Source organism: Lissotriton vulgaris, chromosome 1_1 (genome assembly GCF_964263255.1).
Source record: "Lissotriton vulgaris chromosome 1_1, aLisVul1.2, whole genome shotgun sequence".
Lineage (NCBI taxonomy): Eukaryota > Metazoa > Chordata > Amphibia > Caudata > Salamandridae > Lissotriton > Lissotriton vulgaris.
The window spans coordinates 2,053,693,549-2,053,719,948 of record NC_141685.1 but is presented as its reverse complement, the minus strand read 5'-3'; the positions used below and the strand labels follow the sequence as shown (position 1 = coordinate 2,053,719,948).

The 26,400-nt window shown below is 41.2% G+C and overlaps 1 protein-coding gene across 1 annotated transcript in view; it reads left to right on the top strand.

Annotated features, from left to right (window-relative positions):
* LOC147751600 (solute carrier organic anion transporter family member 1A2-like) overlaps positions 1-26,400 on the top strand; it is an 853,363-nt gene that overhangs the window by 327,719 nt on the left and 499,244 nt on the right. Inside the window, exons 4-5 of the mRNA XM_086920549.1 lie at positions 6,748-6,880; positions 14,427-14,530. Of these exons, the coding sequence (XP_086776675.1) occupies positions 6,748-6,880; positions 14,427-14,530 (237 nt within the window). The remainder of the gene's footprint in view (positions 1-6,747; positions 6,881-14,426; positions 14,531-26,400) is intronic.

Below are 26,400 nucleotides of genomic sequence, written 5' to 3'. Positions count from 1 at the left end.
ACAGAGGATCCAGATAAGGCCATTATAAGGCAGAAACTTGAGGCTCAGTTAGGTTACAGAGGAAGCTGGCCCTAGCTGAGGAGCAGTGTGCAAGGGAGGAAGAGAGAAGAATTGGTGGCAGTGAAGTAGAAGGAAATGAAGAGATGTGCATGGGTGTTTGTTTTGATCCCAGGCTTCCCAAAGGGTTAGTTGCGCAGTAGGTAGAGGGGGGTGACATTGACCAATGGCTGCCTGTATTTAAAAGGGCCTTAAGATGAGAAGGGTCCACTCCAGGTTCTGGGGTTCACTCCTGTGGGAGCTGATCGCAGTAGTTGGGAGGAATAGACTCCTGACCTTAGGGGGGGCTGACGCAGAATCTTACCCGCACATGAGGAAATGTCTAGCCAGGAAATTTGGTCTTACCCCAGAGCAGTAGAGGGTGAGGTTCAGGGGTACCTAGAAGGTGCATACCCAGTCATGGGTGGACTTTGAGGACTTTTCAGTGAAAGCACTATAGGGCTGGATTCAAGGTAATCAAGTGAATACTTCTGAGGGGCTGCACATTTTATTAATTAAAGAGCCTATCCTGACTCATTGTGTACAAGAGAAGTTACGCCAGCACTTGGTGCACTCTAAGCTGTCTAGTCCCGGGGACCTGGGGTAGGTGGCTGATAAGTGTGTGAAAACCATGTTTCAACAACAGGGGGTGATCAGAAGAAATGAGGAGAGCCCCCCAGGGGAAACCCCAGGATAAAGATGATGAAAAGCAAAAGAGTCCTCAAAAGACCCACAAAAACCTGCACAAAGAAGGAGGCCGGGAGCTACCCCAACCTCAAGGGAAGGGGTATCAAGGGAAGTCTTGGGACTCTGCAAAGGCAGGAAATGCATTTGATCCCTCAAAGGTGGGAAAGTGTTTTGACTGTGTTCAGCCAGAACACAAAAGCTGAGATGCAGTCTGCACAAAAAAGTCCCCACACTGGTGAGCTGTTCACAGAGCCAACCTTAGTTTCCCTGGGTGTGGTGGAGATTACAGCCCTGGCAACCTTGCCTCCCAACATGGAGACATATAGAAAGCGGCTAAAGTCAATGGGACAGAAGTGGAAGCTCTAAGAGATAGAGGAGCCAGTGTGACTATGGTCACAGAGAAACGTATTTCTCCAGAGTAGGTCATACATGGTGTGTTTCACCAAGTAACCTGCGCAGACAGCTGAACCAAACCTCATCCCATGGGAATGCTGATTCTGGAATGGGGAGGGTTGACAGGCCCTAAGAAGGTAGTTGTGTCCCCTGTACTCCCAGCTGAGTGTCTAGTAGGAAATGATCTTGAAGTGTTTGCCTGGTCAGGGGTTGAGAGAACGGTTCACACAAGAATGGATCTCCCTGTGTGGGTATGTGATGTGACTAAATGATAGACTGCACAGAAGAGAAATTCTAGACACTTGTACCCTGGAACAATGGGCCAAGCATCCAAAGACAAGAGAATGGGTCACAGGGTCTGGGGAACCAGGCCAAAAAAACTCCAGAGGTGCAGGAGGAATCTAACCCTGAGGGAGAGTATCTGCCCTCTAAGGTAAGGACTCCACCCCTGCAAGGTCTGTGCAACTTGGCAGAATTGTAAGGTGCTGGTGGGCCTTCCAGAGAGAAGTTATGACAGGGACAGAGAGAGTGTCCCAGACAAGAGAAAGGTGATGCCTTTCACAAAGTCTACTGGGAGGATGAAGCTCTCCACACTGAGGCTAGAGGCCTCAAAGAAGGGGCTACCAGGAAGATGGTGGTCCCTCGGAAGTACAGAGAACTCCTCATGACTTTATGCCATGACATCCTCATGGCAGTTCAATTGGGTATGAGTAAGCCATGGACAAGATTTGGCTAACCATTTCTATTGGGCCAATATGACTATCAAAGTAAAGGAGTTCTGCAGATCCTATGCAACCTCTTATCAGGCCGGTAGCAAGACAAAAGGAAATGAATAGTATCCAAAGATACCACTGCCTGTGGCTGAGACTCCCTTTGAGAGAGTGGGACTGGACAGTGTTAGTCCCCTAGACCCACCACAGCTTCAGGGAGCAGATATATCTTGGCGTAAGTGGACCATGCCACAAGGTGTCCTGAGTCTATACTCCTCAGAACAGTCACTGTTCCTTCAGTGGCTAGGGCCTTACTTGGTGTTTTCACCAGAGTGGCTTCCATAAAAAGGTAGTGTCAGATAGAGGGAGAGGCACACATTTCATTTCTGCATATCTGAATGCAGTCTTGTGTGAATGCGGTGTTACCTACAGGTTTACTAGCCCATATCAAACATCACACTAATGGTCTGGTCTGAAGGGCATGATCATGGGTTTATCTGACAAACTCAGGGGGAGATAGGATATTCTGCTCCTATGCCTACTGTTTGCATACTGGAAGGTCACACAAAAGGGGTTGGCTTCAGCCCTTTTGAATTGTTGTTTGAGCACCCTTTAGGAGGCCCATTGTGTGCAGTGAGGGAGTCTTGGGAAAAGCCTTTCAAGGTAACCAAGGACAATGTGCTGGGATATGTGCTAGGCATGGGATCCTGCATGGCAGAGTACATGTACAAAGCAAGCAGTAAACAGGAGGCCAACCAAAGTTCATGAAGCTCCGGTAAGACCAAATGGCTACTCTGTCTGAGTACAATCCAGTACAGGTGTTGTGGGTGTTGGATCCTGTGGCTCCTAGAGCCCTCCAGGATAGGTGGACAGGACCCTATCCAATCATAGAGAAGAGGGGTGAGGTTACCTACCTGCTAGAACTTAACACCCCCAAGAACCCATACAGAATCCTTCATCTCAATAGGTTGAAACTCCAGCAAGATAGGGCAGACATGACCACATTTATCTGACTGATGAGGTAAGGGAGAAGATGACTGGGTCACTTTCAGATGTCTTCTCCCACAATTTAAAAGATGGGTCAGTGGAGAGAGTTGTACTTTCTCCCAGACTCTTCTCTTTGACCCCAGGTATCACCAGCTGGTGTGTACATGATATTGAAACTGGTGACTGGCTACCCATCAAGAACATGTTGTCCTGGTCGTCTGACCAGGTAAGAGTCAGCATCAAGGCATAAGTAGCTCAGATGCTGGATTTAGGGGTAATTGAACCCTCTGACTGTCCAGGGGTGCTGTTTCCTCATGGGGAAAATAAAGAGTTCAGGTTCTGTGTGGACTACAGAGGACTGATGCTCACCTTAAACCTAGAGATGATGAGCTCATTGATTGGTTAGGGGCTGCAAAGTGACTGGGTACATTTGATTTGACCCCAGGCTACTGGCAGATTACCCTCAGTTAAGGATCAAGAGACAGGTCAGCATTCTCCCAGAGGGATATTACCAGTTCAAAGTAATGCCCTTTGGCTTAAATAAAGCGCCTGCCACATTCCAAAGGTTGGTGAATAGGGTCCTGTCTGGGCTGGAACAGTTCAGTGCAGCTTATCTGAATGATATAGCTATGTACAGATCCTCCTGGGAGGACCAACTGAACCACCTGAAGGGAGTACTTCAGGGAGTGCTTCAGGCCCTGCATCCCAGACATTGGTCAGGGCATCCCTTGGTCAGACTGGGTACTATAGAAGATTTGTTCAGAACTATGGAAACATTGTGACTCCCCTGACAGAACTCACTTCAAAAATGCAGCCCAAGAAGGGTGTTTGGACCCCAAAGTGTCAGAAGGCCTTTGACACTCGGAAAGAAGCTATGTGTTCAGCACCATTATTTCTGGCCCCCAACCAAACAAAATAATGTGTGGTTCAGACAGATGCTTCAGAAGAAGGGATTGGGGAAGTGTTGGCACAAGTAAATGAGGGGAGGGGGTCGTGATCAGTCAGTTGCCTTCATTAGATGGCAACTTCTCCCCAAAATGGAGTACCTTTGCTGTGGTTTGGTCCCTGAAGAAGAAAAGACCATACCTGTTTGGCACTCACTTCTGTGCTCAACCTGAACACAGATCTCTCAGATGGCTCATGCAGATGAGAGGGAGAATCCAAAGCTATTGATGTGGCCCATTCCCCTACAGGGGCTGGATTTAACTGTGGAAACCAGACCTTGGACTGCCCATGCCAATGCAGACAGATCTTCCGGATTTGTCCACTTTACTGATAAGGGCTATCAGGTTGTAGGTTAGTTAACCATCACCTTTCTTTTGGGGTAGGTGGCTGTGAGAGATATGTATCCTTGTTGGCCCTGATCAGCCCCATGTTTTGACTGGTACTTGTGGTAACTGACTGTGGCCTGGGCCTTGCTAACCAGGCCCAGAGACAGTGCTCGGACTAACTGGTATATGGCGATTATGTGCAATTACAATCTGTACTGACAACCTACCTGTAAGTTCCTATTTTATGGTAGGGCATGTAAGTTTAGAGGTCCAGCAGATTTAATGCATTTAAGTATGCACTGCTGTGTTGTCTGTGGTCATTTTAAAAGTCTGCCCTGCTTTGCCGTCTGCCTTTAAATTGAAATTATATTCAAATGCGTCTTTGGATTTAAAGGTAGTTCCAAAGTATGACACTACCTTATCTTTACATATATATCACCCCGTTGGTCCACCCTGGGTGCCCCCATGGCAGGGTGCCATGCACAAGTAAGCATGGACATGGTAAAATGTGTTTTATATGCCCGAGTGGGGGAGAAAACTACCAATTACGTTTTTCCCTATTGTAGCATGTTAGCTCCATACACTACTGTAATAAAGTATAACTATTGACAGGAGTGAACTAAAATAATATTTTAAAGACTTAATAGATTGGTAATGATAAATCCAACAACTTGCTACTGTTAAAATAACTAGTACAGAAAATAATAAGTACATAATTAGTATAGTACTAGTACAGAAAATTAGTTAGAGAACTTTCTTTTCTGTGAGTCAAAATCCAGCCTTTTAGGTGCCTCTCCTGATTGGTCAGCCTTGACAGGCTGAGCCAAATTGCTCTGATGAGGTGATAAGTGGCCTACACTGAGTCAGAGGATACTCAGTGGGGTGGATCTGCAGCTTTTGAGAACAGACCAGGAAAGGGGTTGGGTAAACAAACTTGCATTCAAAGAGAGCAGGACGGTAAGGATCCCCTGCCTGAAACTACAACAAGAACCTTGGACTGCAGAATGGGGACTGCACTCTGAATGACTGCAACTGCTGCACACTAAGGAACTACTGCCATAAGAACTTTGCCTTGCTTCAAAAAGAGAAAGAGTGGACTCCCTGAAAGTGAAAGATTAAAAGAGCTCCACCTGCATCATATCCAGCAAGAAGAAACCAGCTGACCACCTGCAGTTCGATTTTAAATTATTTGGCCAGGTGCATAGTGGGAACTGTAGGACCAACTTCTAAGGAGCAAACTCAGAGACTCTGGAATCTTGGATTTGTGTTTTGGACTCTTTTGAACCCTCAAGAAGAACTTCAGGAAGAAGTTGCAGAAGTTTAAAGAAGTTTGGAGCAACTTTAAAAGAAATTCACCATGAGGTGACCGACCCAACGCTGAAAGTCAATCCCAATGCGTCAAACTGCGACACGTCCCAGATTTCAGGTTGGTCCCATGGAAAGCTTCGGAGCTCAAGACTTTTAGGAGTTGACTGCACCTGCTAAACCAAGCCTATGAAGTGACTGTGAATCTGACCTGCTAGAGAGGCTCGCTTGACAGAAAATATTCCAGAAAAGTTTCTAATTGTGTAGGTATCATTTTGAGTAGGGCCTCCCTCTTAGAGTATCCAACCATGGCTTCATCGCGGTCAGACTCAAACTTTGACTTTGTCTCAAATAAAGCGTGACCAGATTTCAGATTTCGCTCTATTGTTTTTTAGACACCAGAAAGGGGTTATTTTTTCCAAAATGCATATCTCTGATTCTCTGCATTGGATTTTTGTGGTTTTGGTGGCATTTTAGCTATAAAAATATTAATATTGTCTATTTTTATAAATTGATGTTGGATTTCTATTGTGTGTGGTGTATTACTTATTTAGTGTATTGGTGTTTTAATTGCTCTACACACCTGTCTGCTCAGTGCCAGCTACCAAAGGTTGGGCAAGGGAATAATTTGAGACCTTGTCTGGGCCTTATATTGCGTTAATGGATATATTGCTAGCAGTAGGTGTATGTTTACCCCTGAAAATAATCAACCTTCCAATGATAGAGAACTGTACTAAACTAAGACATTGTCCAGGGTGTTGTGACTTGTATATCTCCCACTATGATTTCCTACCCAGTATTCATTGCAAGCCTTAAATGTTTGTTAAAATCACACATTTCCAGGGTGTTGTGACCTGTATCAATCCCACTATGATTTCCTACCCAGTATTCATTGCAAGCCTTAAATGTTGGCTAAAACCACACATTTTCCTTACATTTACATGATAGACATTTTCTATCTGTGGGCATCCATGCCACTCCCACCACCTAGCATTCCCACACTTCTGATGAAAGCTGTATGCTTCTTGTGCCGAACAGTAATCAAACTGGGGACCATTTGGTCTTTGCATGGCCCACAATTTGATCCATTCCTGTTGCAAGTGCTAGGCTCATCCTAGCACCTGCAACAGGTGGGGATGGGGATCTCTGTTTTTATCGAATATGACAATTCCTACAATATCCATATGAATTGATAGATGGAATAAGATGCAGTGAAAGAAGCAGTTTAGCTTTTAGAACTGGGGTAGTGAGTGAGGACCATTACTTGGTTGTTTCAAAACAATATTTTTCTAAAGTAACCATTATGCCTTCTCTCTCTCTCACTCTCTCTCTCTTTCCAAATCTTCAAAATATTTTAGGAAATCTGTTCGTGATAGCATTTGTCAGCTACTTCGGAGCAAAGTTGCACAGGCCAAGAATAATTGCTTTTGGATGCCTAGTTATGTGTTTGGGATGCTGTTTAACAGCATTACCTCATTTGCTGATGGGAAGGTAAGTGGAATATTTCGGTTGTCTGTGATTACTTTTTAACCACTTTGGGCCAGATGTAGGAGCCCTAATACCGGTCGGTAACATCCGAATTCGGCCGTTACCGACTGGTATTAGGGTTTTCTGAGGTAGGGGGCCTATATTTTACTGATTCTGTAAATTTACCGAATCGGTAAATTTACAGAATCGGTAAAATACCGAATTGGTATATTTACCGATTCGGTAAATCCATATGTAGGTGACACTCCTAAGAGTGCCACAGGCCCTTAATAGTTGGTATTTTACCACCCATTCCTATTGGGTGGTAAAATACCGAATTCAGGTGTGCATGCACATCTGTGCATGCCCACCTGTGCAATGTGACACAGAGACATGCCGTTAGGGCATGTATGTGTGCCACATGTCACACAAGCCTGTACTTGGGGTGCTAGAGGGTGTCAAAGTGACACCCCCTGCACCCTTGCAGGATTCGGTATTTACCGATTCGGTAAATACCGAATCAGTATTGCCCATTGATTCTTATGGGCTTCAAGGCCCATAGGAATCAATGGACAATACCGATTCGGTATTTACCAAATCGGTAAATACCGAATGTTAACGATTCGGTAATTCAAAATTTAAAATTAGCTACATCTCCCTCCTTCTAATTTACTGATTCATAAATACCGAATCGGTAAAATTCGGTATTTATGAGTTGATAAATTAGAGTTACCTACATCTAGCCCCTTCTGGGTTGAGATGTGCTATTAAGACAAAGGGGTCTAATTGCAGAGGCATTTTCTGCCGTAACTATATGTTTACTGCTAAAAAAACATTGTTTACACCTGCAAGGAATTCACAAAGGGATTCCTGGCAGGCGCAATGCATTCACTCCTGTGGATTTCTCCTCCACTTATGCAGAGAAATCTGCAGTGGTAAATCCAACTCAGGAGGTGGGAAGTGAGCATTTCATGGCATGGTTTGTCGAGAGGTTTTGGACTACTTACACTCATACACACACATTTGTGGGCATTTCCAAACATTTAGCCAATCTCATCCCATCTTAATAATGGGCGAAAGAGAAATCCCGATCACCTCCTGATTTGTGGGGTGTATATGTGTGGATCGTTCTCCGCTGTAGATATATAAAAAAAATGTGCATTTGCACAGGGTTCTTAATTCACCTTGCCACATAATTGTAATTTTATTACCTGAATGTTGAAAATGTCATCTTGAAACACCTGTGAAACATGTTTTATTTTCATTTTAAAAAGTTATACTAATAAGATACAGTGATTCCAGTTAAGCCTAATTTTAGAATTCTCACCCACGTTGGTGACTGCTTCTTTTTGTTATGTAACGGCCATCTTGGACAGTGCACTCAAAATAAGAGTGTTCCATAGCTTTTCAGACTACATACCTTTTGGTTCATTCATACATGTAGTTCCTTCATCTCACGCTGGAATATCAGCTAACCCTGTCTTCAAAAACATTTATTCTAATGTTAAGGATTATTTGTATTATTTTTTTCAAAGACATATTTTAGAACTTATATTAAATATTTGATTTAAACATGCATTCAAATACAGAAATTCTATGCATCAAATGTTGCTGTCCACCTCTACTAAAGGTTTGAAACTTTATCTTGTAAATATATTTAAACCCGGTAGACCACAGCAATAGCATTTGCAGCGTCCAAATTCTCCTGAAGGCACTTCTGTAACCTCACTTTGGATCAAAGTAGGCTTACTAACGATGTACTTTCATTCGTAGGGCAACAAAACATCACAATTACATCTTCCATTTTCACAAGCTACTTTAATCCCAGGAATATCTACTGTTACCAAGAATATTTGCATGATTCAGATCAATGCAAATCAATCTTAGAGGCTAAGCAACTGTATCAAAATAAAAGTTTTAAATGTTATGTTATGTTATGTTATATGGAAATATATGTAAGCGCACGTTCACCTGCAGGTCTCTTGGCGCTGATGAGTTTGAGCAGAAAAAGAAAGGGAAAACGGATAGAGGATCATCAATATAGACCAGGGAGAACAGCCACGTTTTTAGAGGGTTCCTGAACTGCATGTAGTCAGCCTCCAGCCTAATAGAGTTGGTCAATGAGTTCCAAAACTTCGGGCCCAGATAGGAAAACCGGGTTCCTCCCATGCGTTTCCATCTAATTCTAGGCACCATCAAAAGATTCAGATGCTTCGATCTCAGATTACGCTGAGGCAGGTGCTTACTGATACATGAGAGAATGAAACTTAGGCCGGTTTCTTGATTGGCTTTGAAAATGATATAGCTGCCTTTAAACATCACACGCTGCTCCACTGGAAGGCAGTGGAGATCTTTGAGTAGCGGAGTAATGTGACATCTTCTATCCCTAAGATGGATGATTCTGGTTGCTTGATTCTGAAGCATCTGAAGACGGTGTCTCGGATATATTGGAATGCCAAGATAGGGGGCATTACCATAATCTAATTTTGAAAGGATAAGGGCAAACACAATTTGAATGCTGGCCTCTTTACTAAAGAAGAATTTGATCTTACGCAGTTTACCAAGTTGGACAAAGCAGGCAGAAGTAACTGCTCTGATTTGGGCATTCATAGAGAGATCAGGGACAATGTGAAGACCCAAACTCTTAATTGCTGGTTTAGGGATTGGGGCTGCACCTAACTCAGGTGGCCAGAAGGAGAGTGTACTGTGAGTAAGTTTTTGTTGCTCAGGATAATTATCTCAGTTTTTTCAGAGTTGAGTTTTAGTTGGTTCTTATCCATCCAGGTTTTTACATAGATCATAGAGCTCCTAACAAAATGTTTGCATTCAGTGGAGTTCTTCAGCGTAAAAATCAGCTGCATGTCGTCAGTGTAGTTAAAGATTTTTACCCCCATCTGCCGAAGACACGAGAGTTGGGGACGTATGTAAATAATAAAAAAGATCAGCAAAAGGGGGGAACCCTGTGGGAGGCCACAGCTCATTTCAACAGTGTTGCATATGTGGGGTGAGAGCCACACCGACTATTTGCGGTTCTCTAAAAAAGACTCAAACCAGTCCAGTGCCGAGCCCCCAAGACCCGCTGCAGCAATAGGGTCCAACAAAATGTTGTGGTTTACAGTTTCAAATGCCACAGATGGGTCAAGGAGGATCAGAGCCTGAGTGTGATAAATGTCAGCCTGTCATTTAAGATCTTCTACGACTGGTAGGGTCAGAGATTCGTAGCAATACGCAGGGCAGAAACCTTCCTGGTGACTGTCCAGGAACTAGGATGCTTCTAAAAAAGAACTATCAGAGAACGTTTTTATAGTGAGATATCTTAGTGGAACAAGACCTAGGTTGCACTTAAGCAAACCTTTTTGGGAAATGTATAAGATGTTCAAATATATTTTTTTCACAAAAGTTCAGTTCATTGTTCATAAACTGCTGCTACTTCAAACTGAGGAATGGAGTGATTCAAACAGAGATAAAATGAAGACTGCCTGCTATCATCTACAATTTTCATCTTCCTTGTGAAGGACTGTGAAGAGGTTTCCCAAGCTTTACCCAAATCTGTGTGTGCGAAAACTCTGGTGACTAAAGGAGTCAGTCCCATGAGGACAATGGGTTATAGGTCTTAACTAGAGGTCCATGCATGCTGCTGGCCTGGGACTTCTCCACAAAGGCTGGAAAATTGTGGAATATCTTGAAGACAGCGATAGCTATATCTGACTAGAAAGAAATCAGGAATTAATGTACATTTGGATGTTGGCATGTTTGGACGTTGATCTGACACAAAGCCTGAAGGATATTTTCATGATCGAATCTAGGGCCTTTTATCCTGGAAACCTTCAGTGAAGTTTTGGTAACTTTTGGAGTGCAAGGAAAGATTTTACTCAGACAATCCTGATGATGTGGACATTTTTACTAGGTGCTTTCTAAACAAGAAGATTTTCAGATATGAGTAAGTGAGTGTCTGTTTCCAATTTCTTGGGAGTAGTAGGTTGTCTTTATTAAACCATCAAAAACAAAAGCATATCTGCCATCTTCCAAAAACACCTCAATTTGTTTTTTAATAATGCTGAATGACTACTTTCAATTAATTCATATGCACAGAGAGGCTGATTTTGAGTTTGATAGATTCTATAGCCGATATGAACAAAAACCTTGTCTGCCAAACCCTAGGAATGACCGCCTCATTAAGAGATGGGGGGAGCTTACGTTTTATGTCACCCTATTGGCTTCACCAATGGAAACTTTCCTCTGACAGCCTGATTGAGTAAGGAGTGTCAAAGGAATGACATGACACCGCCCACGTTAGTTTGAGTGGATGGTCTAATGTATTTATTTTAGTCTGTTTCCATCAGAAAAAGCCTGTGGTGAGGGCCAGAAAAATAATCCCACAAACCCTGGAAAAAACTCTAAGGATGATGGGGATTTTTTTTTTTTTAAGAGCAGAATCTTTAAATTTGATGAATGGCTGTCCATTATGATGCCACATGTAATGTCCTTTACTACCCTGATGGATTGAGTACCTCCTTCAAACCATAAATCAGAGCCAGAATAGGTAAACCCTTAGATACATCAGGACTTTTGTGTCTTTTTGATAATTAACGTCAGCTCTTTTTGACTCGACTGGTTTGGGAAACGTCACTTGCATCTTTCATAAAGGTAATCATGTTTTGGTATTGATGTTCATGTATTACATGCAAATTTCTCTGAGAATTGTCAGGCTCACAGAAAACACTTTACTTAATACGATTTAGATTGTTTTTATTTTCTTTTGACTTTGTGGGAGGTAAGCAATAGCTTACATTTAATCTTAAACCTTTTTCCGCCATAAGTTAAAAATGCTATTCTCTACCGTAGAAAATGCAAAATTGGCTAACCTTTTGAAATGTATTTGTATTATATTGGTTTATTAACTGTTTTCTATAGTATGGACCAGCCTCACAGGGTGACTGATAACTTCACATAAGGTCATTAGGGCATGTTACGAGTAGTAGGTTACAGTGAATATACTACGTAAATTATAAAAGTAAAAAACACATAAATAAAGAGCATAAACTAGTATCTAATATAAATCACTTACAGGTGCCCAAGCAGGCTTGACTGTTAAAATAGGAATAAAATCTAGTAATCAGTCAATCAGTATTTGTTAGGCATGACTGCTCACCTGAGAGGGTTTCAAGGCAAGTGAAATATAGTATAATATGCTGTGGATACTAGATATAATGCTGAATAATTGTAACAGTATATACTAATTCAACTAGCAAAAGTTGCAGAGGGTATCCACTGGCAATCAATCGCAAAGTTTTCTAACCCATATCTCGGATGCCACCTAAGTTTGTACCCCGGCATATCTAAATGAGTCTTGATGCTTCTCCAATTGGGACTGTTTGGCCCGAACTGTGAGGTCATCTCTAAATCAGAACATAAGCACCCCAAGACCGGTTTTGCCCTGATTAGGACTCTTCAGTCGGGTGTTGGTTAGCTCCATTGGCACAGTGAGCAAGGGACCCATATCTGGGCAATCCCTTGCCGCTTTCGAAGGTACATCAAATACACTAAAGGTGAGGGTAGGAGTGCTTGCAATATACATTAATCTGCATTTTAGCTTCTCAGTTAGTTGTGAGGTGTTATGGAGAAGGTATACATTTCAGTTCTTTTTTAAATGTATCCTAAGAAGATATTGATGTAAAGTCCCTAAGGTCCGACTCATTCTTATATAGGTCTCAACTATATCTTGATTAATGAAGATCGCCATCTTCCCTCTCAAACAAGGGAAATCGCCATCATTCCTGATTTATGCAGTATCATGGGAATAGCGTCTATTAGACACAGATGTCTCCTGACCGTATATTTCTAAGAACTGTGTTGGGTTGTTTTAGATGTACTGAGAAACAAATTGTTCCTGAAGTGATAAGTGCTTTTACATTAAGAGTATTCATTCTTGTTAGTGTAGTGTGTGTGATATAACAAAATAAGGTTTGTTGCTGCTTCCATTGTGCCCTCATGCCTTTAGTGTCCCAAAAGCAATGCTTAAATATCCATTAGACATTGAATAGTGTTTTGCAGTGCTACAATAACCTGTCTTTCACATTTATCACTGGTGCATTGAACCAAGTTTGCAGGTGTCACCTGTAGGTGGGAAAGCACACCTTGTAGGGTTATGGCACAGTCATAACCAGGGCAAGAATATGGTCTTGATTTTGGAGGGATAAAATCAAGATCCTTGGAGCACCACCATAGTGATTCACTTTTTGAATGATGGGGGTTTGAAGGAAGAGTGTCTCTGTGCCTAAAATGTTTAATGTTGGGTTGTTGCATCAACAATTCAGGTCTTTTTAATCCCATTTTATTGAGTTTTGTAGGTATTTTCTCGGTGTTTCTTTTACCTTTTTTGCCTAAGATATTTCCTATGGACTCTGAGAACTGCTTTGTTAGCATGGGCTAACCTCGAGGGATGTGGTTATTTTTATCAGCTATAGTTGCAGGATCTTTTCTGTTAAATTAAATCCCCCTCTATCTTTTTTCCTTTGGATTGCTTGAAGTCAGGACTTTAGAGGAAAGGAGTGATCTAACAAATAAACTGGTATCTGTGTTTAAGCCTGATCTTCCCCTCTGTAGCAGTTAGAAGATCTAAAATTGAGCCTTTAGAGTGAGTGAGGAACAAGCACACTTGAATCTAGTGACAAAATTGTTTCCTTCAGATCCTTCTAAGGTAGTTTGAAGTGTTTGAGGGATATATTTCAGTACTAGACAATCACATGAGCAGTCTTAAATGTGAGGATTTGCTTAACAAATGTTGTGCTGACAGCTAACATGTGATAGAATAGTTAAGTGGGGACTCGTTTGCTGTTTTTATTTGTGCTTGTAGCACGTAGAGAAATGTGCATTGATAGTCTAACTGTGGTATTGCTTTTCATATACTTGTTTTGAATTATATTTGTTCCACCATAGATTTTCACAGTCCTATGCAACTCATGGAGTAATTGGATGGCAAGAAAAGGATCACACTAAACTTTAATTGTACATTGCAAGCACCTTATAGAGTGCACTAATTATCAAATGCATCTAATTTGTTTTGCTTTGTTAGATTTGTATTCCTCTAGCAGTAGTCTTGCCTTAAAATATGATTATGACTTTGAATATTGGAAAGCAATTTGTATGTTGACCCCTTTCACAACTTTTTTGATGCATTCATCAATTTTCTTTTTTACTGGGCTATGCTTTGATATGAGTGGTTTTTATATATCTAGGTGGAGTGCATTGCTTGTCTAGCATAAAAACGGAAACCTGGGACTACACTTTACCCCAATTTACCTCACATTCTATTAACTAAATGCCCATGTAAATCACTACCCACTACAAACAGCAACTAAAACTGATCAGAGAGAGCAGTGATATTATAAGGATCATTGGTGTTTGATGCATAAAACAGTGAATTATACCTTGTGGTCTTCCCTTATGTGATTTTGTTGATAGTCTATTAAAGCATATGTTGTCAATGTGAAAGTGTACTATTGCTTATGCACAGAACATGATCTTCTACAGGAAATGTATGTAACATATTGTATCCATGTTTTTCCAGGTATCAATATGAAAGAGCAGTTACCTCATCAAACAACTCTTCTTCCAGCATGTCACTTTGCTTTGCAAATGACAGTCATCAGGATGTACCAATGTTATCGAAAGGTATTGCACAATTATTATATGTATCAAACACCATAGGAGATAAGTCAAATCACCGGCATTAGAGTTCTGTGAAAAGTGTTTGTGTGTTCAGTGCTGTAGCTGCCTTTGACAGGGTCGATATACAACCTGGATATTTAGTTTAGGGAATATATATAGGAAAATGTAAATTTACTCTACATGCCTTCACATGAATGTAGGTTGACAATTTTTTAATATTCAAATTCATAGGTTTGGCGTTAAGAATAGTAAAGCCTCGATTTACAAAGACTTTGTGTTGAGTTTGTTGTACTTTTTTAATGCTTACTGCACTGGGTTGTGTAAACGTTTTGTAAATTTGACCCACTAATAGTTACTTATAGTTACTTTCCTTTGCAATATTTTGATATTCAATATTGTGACATGATATGTTTGCAGCACAATATGTTTGTGCTTAGTTTACTCATGTACAACCACCAGAGTTGCTAGATACCATATCTACCTCTCTTGACTCAAATCCATGTCTCTTTCTTCAACTGCCCTGCCCTTCTAGTTTCTTCATATTACCCTTGCAGGTTCCTTCATATTCCTGTTTTCTCGATTTGTTGCTTTCCAATTTATTTCTCAATTTTCTGCCTTTCTCCCTCCTTTGTGGGTCAAAGTCTTATGATGAAAATAGGTCCCTGGCAGAACAATAAATGAGAGTCCATGCTCATAACCTGCAACTATTGACATCAATCAAGCACTGTTTGCCTATAATGTCATTATCAACGCTTTAATGACTGAGTTTGTATACCCTAAAGATAGCCTTAATTTTTTATTATTTCAAAAAAATTCTAAACTGATTGGGTGACCTCAGACAGAAATGTGGTAATGATATAATAGTCTGTGAAAATGAAAATCTCCCACCCACCAGCTTTGCTAATATAGACCCTGCCATGGTTTCATGTTTTTGCGAGTGATGGCCCACTGTAAGAGGTTGGGGCTCTCAGTTTGCCAACACAAAAAACCACCAAAAAGACTGATGTAATCTGTCGAACAACCTACAGACAAGATCCCCCTTATTGTCGGTTTCTGCTGTAGGTATATTCTCATTAAACAGTAATTTCGATTGGCCACATAATGCAAATTTCAAAGCCCACTGCAGTAGCTATCATTGGTAAAAACAGGAAGTTTCCCTTTGGTTCCTATTAATTCAAATCAGGCAGAGCTCCACTTACTATTGCATCAATCAATCAGACATTCGGAGAGTATCTGCATGCTACCAATATATCCACAGAGAAAGGATACAAATAACGGAAAAGACGTATAGTAAATAAAATATTTTTCTATTAATAAAAAGAAACTTTTGAGTATAAAATATGCTACAATAGATTGATATGCTAGGAATGAAATGAAAAGGGTTTTTATAAAGTGCATGGCTACCCGGAGGCATCCCAGCGCTGTGACAGTAACCAAAGGGGGAGCCCGCCGATACGGGAAGAGCCTGTTGTAAACCATTTTAAGACACTATTGCAAATTTCCCATTCATGCCCTTATATAGGTATAAATCACCATATCCTTATATAGGCATAGAAATCATAACCATATAAGGCATAGCTCATGTATGCAGTCCAAATATGGCACGGCTACTTCCACTAGTTCCGGAAATCTACAACGATTTCTTGGAAAACTCGGCTTCAGCAGCTAGCTCAAAAGGAGCACTCTGAAAAGAGGTATAACCTTAGAAATAGGGATAATTTAAGAAAACCTGATAGATATCAAGATACTGATACATGATCCTCTCGTACCTTTCAGACTTCCTCACAGAAATCCGAAAGAAGAGGACGATCAGAACACAAAGAAGAACGCGTGAAGTCCAAAGACGATCAACACGTTCCAAAAAATAAGAAAACTTAATTCTCCAAAAAGAAGGTAGCAAGTACTAAAATCATATATGCAGAGGCTCTTGAGGAGACAACTCAAGAACGGGGTGTGGGCCCAGACAATGCTGGACATCGCAGCAGAGGTCACCATAGCTCGCAGGATTCTGAAAGGTCATCTGGAAACAGTGGATCTGAATGAATACATTCAGGTTGAAACTGCCGACACCAGATTTAGTGTAGCCCACAAGTTATATGAAGCAACACTCCGGATAGAGGGGGACATAACTAGAAAAATAAAAGCGCTCTTTTGGGAAAAACTGTCTAAGGGTTATGACATCCTTCTGGCTGAAAAAGACTGGCTGCCTAAATTTGTCAGGTAGTGCCCACATGGCGAAGAAATAATTATGCCAGCCTTCTCCAATCATATTCCTATTCATAAAAAAAATATACCTATGCCAGGAAATGGGCTGTGGCCCAGGCTCCAGCATTATATAAAAATCATGTGGGATGGGATGAGGACTCTCCTCACCTTAAAATCCAGTTGAAAAATCAACCTAGTGCTCAGAGGCAGTATCCAGTAAAGCACAAAGCTAAAAAACAAGTCATGGAGATCTTAGATCAACTTGAATACCATGGGGTGATTGAAACATGCACCTTGTCAATGAACAATCCTTTGTTTTATGTCTCCAAACTAAACAATACATATCGTCTAGTTTTAGACTACAGACATTTAAACTCTTGTTGCAAACCTTTTGCAGTACAATATGCACACAGTGCAGCACTGATGAATAACATCGTTCGCAAAAAATATAAAACTACTTTAGATATTTCAAACGGTTTCTTCTGTGAAAACATTGCACCAGAAAGCAGGTATTTGACCGCTTTCTCAATAATGGGGTCACAACAACACTTTTGTCGTCTCCCCCAGGGATTCAAGAACAGTCCTGGACTATTTTCAGCCAGAGTAACAGAGTTACTACAAACGTATGATGATGAGGCATTATCTTATGTCAATGACATCTATCTTACAGATGATGATTTGGACAGGCACTTGAGCAGGGTGAACACCATATTACTTGGAGTCGCCTCTGAAGGGTATAAATTCAACTTTAAAAAATCAAGGATTGCCCACCTCAATGTCATATTCTTAGTAGACATACTTTCAAGTGAAGGCAAGAGCCTGGCAGCAAACTTTTTAGAAAAATGTGCGCTTCTCCAACCTCCAAAAACGCTGAAAAACTTACAGTCCATTTTAGGATTCCTAAACTTCAGAAGAACTTACATTTTGAATTACGCAGAAAGGGTTAAACCTCTCTACGAACTAATCAAACCTGATTTCAAACCAACTAATTGGACTCAAACACACACAGAAATTTTGCGTTCAGTACAAACAGACATGTTGGCAACAAAACATTTACAATCACGCTATAATGTAAACAACCTTATAATCCGAATCATTCCAGGGAGATGCGGATTCACATGCCTAACCTTTAATGAAAGTGAAAAGGTACACACAGGCTGAAATGATATTCACTTCAACAGAAAAAATTCTGACAGCAGTTCAGACTGTTGTAAAAAAGGAGAGAGCCCCGCACAGGGTAAACGTATTGAAGTCATAACACCTGTACCTGCCTTGGAGGCAGTGACAAAGGCAAGCATTCCATATGCAAAAGCTCTACATCCAAGATGGATACAATGGGTTAATTCTCTTGCTTCAACAGACGTTGAATACGTTTTTGATCCTTACTTGAAGACACAGAAATTTCTCCAATACGAACAAGAATGTCCTCTACCTACTGAAATTCTACCTCTAGAACATTACGGCTGTATAATTTATACAGACGGATCAGCATAGCCCGCGATTGGGGTTAAACAAGCTTATAGTGCAGCGTACGTGATTGTTAAGGGTCACTGGCTCTCGGAGACTGTACAGCTCAGCGAGCTGAACTCCAAGCTTTCAAGAAGGTGCTTGAAAATACTGATCGCGAATTCCCCGCACTCATAGTGTGCGATTCGTATTACTGCGTCCAATCTTACAATGAATATCTGCAGAACTGGGTTCAACATGGTTTTAAAGACGCAAAAGGTGGCACAATCAAGCATAAAATGCTTTGGGAACAAATAGTTATTTTGCAGAAAGAACTACAAAAGACTCCCGTGATCCATACACTGAGTCATCAGCGTGATGGCGTTCACGTTGCAGGGAATTCATTGGCTGATGAAGCCGCGAAGGCAGCTGTGCAAACAGCTTCCATAGCTACAACCAATCATTCAAAAACAACAATAGACGGTGAAACCATGCTCGCTGTCAATGCAACGAGCAAAGGCAGCAGATCCACGTTATTTCTAAATTATCCACTCAAATATAAATACATAATTGATGCAAACTCTGTTTCTTTTGCTCGAATCCCTGGAGTGGGGGATAGGGTAATTCCAAACAGGAACTGGAGAGGTGCTCTGATTCACGAAGCACATATGGGAGAGGGTCTGATACATCAAGGGATCTCTAAATCTCTATATAAATTAGAAGAAATATACTGGTGGCCAGGCATCAAAGCTCACGTATACGAATACGGAATTAATTGCGATGACTGGTACAAATACCACAGCTTTGAACAGCGTTGCCAGCCCAGTACAGACACCACTGTTAGACAGCATAAGGCTATCTACATGCGGACGTCAGAATGGACTGTTGCAGTCCCACAAATATTAAGACAAGATTCATTTGGATGTTGCCTCAGCGCTTAGCTGACGCCTGAACTGCTATAAAAGATTTGCAAGTCTTCAGCAGCACATAAGCAATTGGCATGCTACATTCTGACCAGGGTCCTGCTTTTAGCTCTAGGGCTTACAAAGAGGCCATGGCCAGCTTGGGTGTTGCATTGCGATTTTCGGGTCCATTCCATCCTGAGGGAAATTTGGTTGCGGTGAGAAAAAACTGTGACATAATGCAATCTATAACAGCTAGGGTATTAGGTTTGGGTGATGGGTGGCTCAAACATTTAATAAATGTCCAACGCAGTCTTAATAACCTGCGAAGAAATTCACTGGGTGGAATCACTCCATATGAAATCCTTTTTGGTACTAGAATGTTGGTTGAAGATCTCGATAGTCACACTTCAGTGGTGGAACAAAAACCATTTGATATCAAAGATCGTTTGGCTGTTTTACAGGACTTAAATAATACAAGAAGAAGTTAAGCAACACCAGTGAAAAGCCAACGACCACTGAAGAAAAACCACCTATCCCAGCAAGACCTGTCTGGATTCCAAAGGTTGGGGATCTAGTCAGGGAGAAAATAGCGGACAGGAAGGAATTTGGTCCTTCTTACAGAAAACCAGTACCTGTACTAGCAATCCACGGATCAAGAACAGTGCTACTGCCGCCCCTTGCTGGAAGAAAGGAGAACCGGTCTGTATCAATTGACCTGGTAAAACCACACCAAGTGGCCAATAATAAGTAGTAGGCCCAGTGAGCTCCCAAGATGTAGCAGACAACCAAATCTTGCTACCATCCAAGAGGTTCAAACTGAAAGACTCATCACCTTTGAAGATTCTAAAGTGAGAAAAAAACTACTATGCAACCAAGCTATGGAACTTGTGCCTCTTGAAACCCAAATAACAGTTTGTCAAGAAACTCCTGTCTACAATGATGTAGCATATGACTATACAAACATGTCAAGGGAACAAGCTACTCCAGCGATTTCAAAGAATCTGGATGCAATACCAACTATTGACAGAACTGCCTCTTGCTATTTTATCAACTTGGATCCCAGTGAACCTGAAACTATGCCAGCAAATAAAACCTTCAAGCAAAAATTAACGGAACTTGGTCAAGTTCTTGCTAAAACATATCTGATTTCACCATGGGTTGAATTTTGGATTGGGTTAGGTGTATTTTTTCACCTGCTATGGCTCATTCTTGTTTTAAGTCTGGGAAAGCTGAGAGATGGAAAACACATTAAAATGGACACAGCAAGTAAGAACATCAACTTGCTCCTGAAGCCACACAAATCATCTCATTGTGAACAACGAGACCTGACATCAGTGAACATCACAGCTGTTCCTCCACCAGGTGGAATAGCGTGGGATACAACTGATTATGACATTTATGGTCCTGTCGAGCTGCTGAAAATTCCACTCCAATTTAAGGTTTCCTTGAGTGACTTCATTTCACCCAGCACATTTTCTGATGATTTGAACTGTGAAACTGTTAATAACATGATGGCTGACTTAGAAATGTCAGCAAAATTTACAGAACATGAATACTTAGAAGGTTCATCAAATTATGAAGAAATGTATTGTTTTAATCATTTTGGTCATCATTACTTGCATAAATCTGCAAACCCTAGAAATGTATTAACTTATAATAATCAGTGGGAACATTGCCCAACACCTCCAAAACGTAGTTCTAGAACATTTATTAGAAAATGTCCATATGTTACAGGTTTTAATGTTACAAACCCAGAAAGTTTTTACTTTAAAAATGTGAATAAGAAAGGCATGAAAAGTATGTTGACAAATACTAAACAAATGTATTCTGCAGCTTTTTATGCTCAATTGTCCTTCTTAGGCTTTGACTTTTGGAAAGACAACATTGAGACAAAAACTGTTTGGGACACAAAAGACTGGCAGGTACAAGGTTTAGAAGCATTGTTCAGAGCCTGCATCATCCCAGAACAAATTATGTTTTTAAATGACACTGTTCAACAGACATCTTGTCTTGGCATTGCTAAGATAAAAAATTGAAACAAACCGTCCATACAGAAGCCCACACCTGATAGTAATTTAACTTCAGGTGAGGAGGTAGACGTAAACTATATTTTCCAACAGAACAAATCCTGAATGGAAAAAATGGTTAATCTGGCCCACATACACGAATAACTGTCAAGATAGATTCCTGAACAAGACACAATGGTTTACCGTTAATTGGCCAGATCCAAGATATATACAAAGACAACATCCAGGGATAAAAACAACTTATAGTGTAGGAAAACTATGCCTTGAGTGGGTGCAGAGTTCAACACTTTCAGAAATAAAACAACACTTATCTTTGCTTAAAGATGGTGTTGATTTATGAGAATTCTTACTGAGACCTCGTAATCCACGCCATAAACGTTTCATATTCGCCGGTATATACGCTGCATACAATGAAGCATGGAAAGTAAAGCAAATTGAAACAGCTGAAAGAATACGAGAAATTGATCGTATTAATTTAGAGAAATCACTCTCTGTAGTTGACAATGGGTTAACAAATCTGTTGTCAAGAATATTTTCTTTGGACAGCATGGTATCCTCTGCCATAGACATAATGGAACAGGACTTGCTAATGTTACAACATGGCCAGTCTCAATTACGTTCTATAATGCTGTTAGGCTGGACGTTACAAAACCTTTGTTCTGGCTATGTGCATTGGTGTTTAATCAACACTACGTCGTTGTTTACTGTGTTTAACCTTACAGGTAAACAAATCTCATTGGCACAGAGGGGAGCAGAGTAGACGGTGCTGAGCATTGAAAAACTGGAGAGATTACCATTGACCGTTTCTGAGAAACCATCAGTTGAATGGATAATACATGGCACCATCACAATACCAGTGACGACTTTCCAGTTTCAATATTGCTTAAAACACATACCAGCAGGCCTGTATAAAAGGTTGGGTAAAGAATACATTAAGTCGACCTGGGATTTACTATACACACACAAATGTTGGAGTGGGGGAAAGGACGTATTTCTTAGTGTTAAAAATTGTAAAAAAAACTCACTAAGAGGTACATTGTTATGTCAAGGTATTAATTTACACAGAGCCTGCAAAGGTTCTTCCAATAACAATTTTTTGCCACCAGCAAGGTTCGCCAACAGTGGTGATAGATCGAGTTTTTAGGCAGCTTTCCAATGGTAGCTATATTATGTTAAATGATCACAGCTGTTGTGGAATGATGCCAGGAATAGGCTATCTTGTTAGTGTGTCAGCCAGGGTCACTTGTTGTATGCAAGTATTGTTTCCTAAAACCAAGACAGATGGGGAGTCGCCACTATGGCCTTCACTGAACATCTCTTCTATACGTATTGATACTTTAAGCAGATTGAAAGCCATTCTTTTTCAAAAAACGGTGCCACTGACCTCGTCCAAAGAGACGTATGATCTGCAAGTTGCAAGGACTTCTACAGAGATACATGCATTATTATCAACAATAACAACTGCCCAATACATTTCGCAGAAATGTTAGGTCAGATCTTTAACATGTCTGATACGAGCGGTATTGCACGTGTATTTACGACGATTTTTTCAGGACTGTTAGCACCCTTTGAAGCAGTCCTGGGCATTTTTCCTAATTTTGTATGCTCTGTGTTCGGCGGCCTGCCTCACGTTTTGGGACTCTTAGCAGGGACCTCATTTTTATTCCTCCTGCTCGTTATGGCAAATTCGGCCACCAGCAATGCCCATGTCAGCATGGAGAATGCGCTCCAGGCCATGAGGTATCGTGAATGCATAACACAGATCCTTTGCTTGGCTCGTTTGAGAGATTGGAATACCACATGGTTCCTGTCATTCAGACCAATCTGGCAAGATTGCATCTTACCTGTTCTACGATGCCTGCTTTGTGGAGAGGAATGCGTGTTGGATATCTGTCCAACACTACCATCAGTTATGCCAACGGATGCTGACGCATTACTGGGTACGGTAACGGCTCATATGTTGTGTTGCCCCCAACAGCTACCAATCCTAATAGCGGCATTCATTGAGATCTCACCGGCAAATCCAACTGGAGGTGAGATACGCGGACCAACAGGCACACAGGTACCATCTGCTATGAACATTGCTAACTCGGCTGACGGCGATGCTTCACATCTTTGCCCAATTGATTTTCTTAATGAAGTGGTCGAACTTTCACCTACTGTGGTAGACAATTTTTTGCCAGCCTTGATGACTTAATGTTTTCTCCTGACACCAAGAATAACTTTTGAAATTATCACACAGCGTTCTTTTGGAACTCTGAAAATCGACCTTCACTTTTCACAAGATAAAAGCTTCCAAATTTGGAACTCTATTTCACTACAATTTAATTGGATTTTTTCCAAAACAGACTGAACTTCGGAACAAAGTAATATGCTTAAAGTAGAACTATTCTTAGAGAACAAGAATTCTTTGACTACTTCCTGGAAACAATATTGATCTAATGCACAAATCAAACTATCTTATATATTCTGCTATGGGATGGTCTCGAATTTCTCTTCTGTACCTAGAGCTATTTCATGAATATAAATTTTGTGATTCATTGGTTAGCATTTCTAATATCATATCATATGATACAATGAAATCATTGGTTTTTAGATGCATACTTTACAAATGCTCATTTTGTGTATGACCATTTTTCTTTTTTTTTTAAATACATTTCATGTAGTTTTTGGGTGGGATTGTAAAAATACATACTCTGGCTTCAATGTTTTAGTATTTACTAGGGTTGAGTGGGTGTTGTAAACCATTTTAGGACACTATTGTAAATTTCCCCATTCATGCCCTTATATAGGTATAAATCACCATATCCTTATATAGGCATAGAAATCATAACCATATTAGGCATAGCTCATGCAGTCCAAATACGGCAGGGCTACTTCCACTAGTTCCGAAAATCTACAACGATTTCTTGGAAAAAACTCGGCTTCAGCAGCTAGGGACTTTCCCTTGCTCGAGAACTGACTTGTCCAAGAACTCATGGAGTTTACAAAGAACCGAGAGTCTTTAATGACGTTATTAGGTCCATTTTTGTGTCAAACTCGGCAACCTCAAGGTATAAATATGCCCACACTTGCCATAGAAAACACACAGTGGTTTGGAGTAGTTCGACTATCTACTTGCCCGACGCACCCTGCTACTGCAAGTGCCAAAGGGAGCCGACCCTCCAGCAGACGCACTGAGACGCTGTCTTTTCTCCTGCCAAGAAATCCAGCTCCAGTGATTCCAAGCTACCCTTGTGGGTTGTTGGGAAATCGAGTGCAGAGACTGACCGTCTCCATTCTGAACTAAGGTCTAGAGCTGATTAGACCCTAAGAGAAATCTTGGATGGATTCTTGGCAAAAGAATACTGCATTGATGCCAAACCTCCCTTACTTCTTACCACGTACTAAGCTTTGGTTAGGTACACCGGGGTAGGCGTATTTTAGAAGCACCAGTTGAGTACTCTTAGACTCTGTTATTTATGTATGTATTTTTCTATGGTTTAGGAACCATACAATGCTCTTACAGTATTATTTTGTTCTACTTTTTATACTATATGCGTTATATTTCACAACCAGTTTTACGATAGTAGCAGTTCATTTCTTATGCTTGAGAAAAATCTTTTTATTGAAAACGCCTGTCTATCTATTTCTCTGCAACTCTGGTGAAACGAAGCATAGACAATTGACTGAGTGAAATATATATCTATTGTTTCCGCAACTATGATGATTAGTTTTATCTTGGAGAAACAAAGTTGTCATGTTTATGCAGTTGTCTGAAACGAATCCCTTCTTGTGAATTCGAGAAAGTTTCTAGTGACCTCTGAGCTAGCTGGCACTCACAATTAAGTCTAGTATATTCGATAGAGACCTAGTAGACCTCAGTCCTACGTCTAATCTGTAGGATATATTATTCCAAAGCGCAGAGCCTATTGGTAATATAGGACCTACACTACAAGCCAGGTATTCAGATGTTTTCGGAACGTAAGGTGGTGGGTTCTTTACGGATGTTCAGCGGGAAGGCATTCCAGAGTTTGTAAGAAAAGAGCCGTCCCTCGCTTCTGGCTTTCTTGATTTTGGAGAATACTGCCAAGTAAAGCATATCTGAGCGTAAACTTCTATTGGCTTGTAAGGCTTTGATAATAGGTGGTCCAGTTCCTCTCAGAGACTTGTGAGCTACACACAGGGCTTTAAAATGAATTTTTTCTTGCACCGGGAGCCAATGGAGGGCGCGCAGAGAATGCCTTGCTGAGCAGCGATTGGCGGTCCCAGTGAGCAGCCTTGCGGCTGAGTTCTGCACAATCTGTAGTTTTATTACAGCTTTGCTAGGGACGTCTAAGTAGAGGGCATTGCCATAATCTGTTCAGGAGAGAATTAGAGCTTGGACCATCAGTTTTATGACTTACCTGGGTAGGAGGGGAAGCACCTTATGTACCATTTTTAACAGCCCATAACAAGATGCGACTGTCTTCCTGGCTTGTGTTTCAAATGATAGTTCTTGATCTAACCAGATGCCAAGGCTTTTGTTCCATAATTTTGGGGATGGTGCTGGACCCATACGTGATGGCCAGCAGTACGGTTTTGTCACCGTTAAGTTTTAAATGAGATAGGCTCATCCATTCAGCCACTTCTTTGAGGCAAGAGTGGAGATCAGTAGGCGTCTTGTTGCTCTGGTTTAGTGCGACGACGAGCTGGGTGCCGTCAGCATATGTCACAATATTAATCCCAAAGGGGGAGGTAATGTCCGCCAATGGGGACATATAAATATTAAGAAGGGTTGGATCCACGGAGGATCCCTGACGGACTCCACAGTGGAGGGGGATGGGTTTTGAGCAGGTGTCTCCTTCAAAATCCTGGACACATCTGTCTTCTAAAAAAGATTGGAGCCATAGTAAGGCAGTGCCGGACACACCAATGCTCCTGAGACGCTGAATCAAAAATTGATGGTTCACTGTGTCAAAGGCTGAGATTTATGGCAGCGGAACCTCCTGCGTCCAGGATCTTTCTTGATTCTTCCACAATCGCTAATAAAGCGGGGGCGAAAGCCCGTTTGTGAGTGGTGGAGCAGGTTGTGAGTATTGATGAATTTGGAAAGTAAATGACTGGGGGTGAATGTTTTGCCATTGTGCAACATTCCGTCCATCATCTTGTGTGTTTTGCTGTTCAACCTATGTGGGAAGGGTATGCCCAGACGTGGGTCTTGTGCTCACTACGCCACTGGAGTCAACCTATCCTAGCTGAAGACAGCTGATAGCCAGAAACCGGTCCTACGATGCTTGATTCAGGTACAAGGAAGACATGGCTTGGCAGT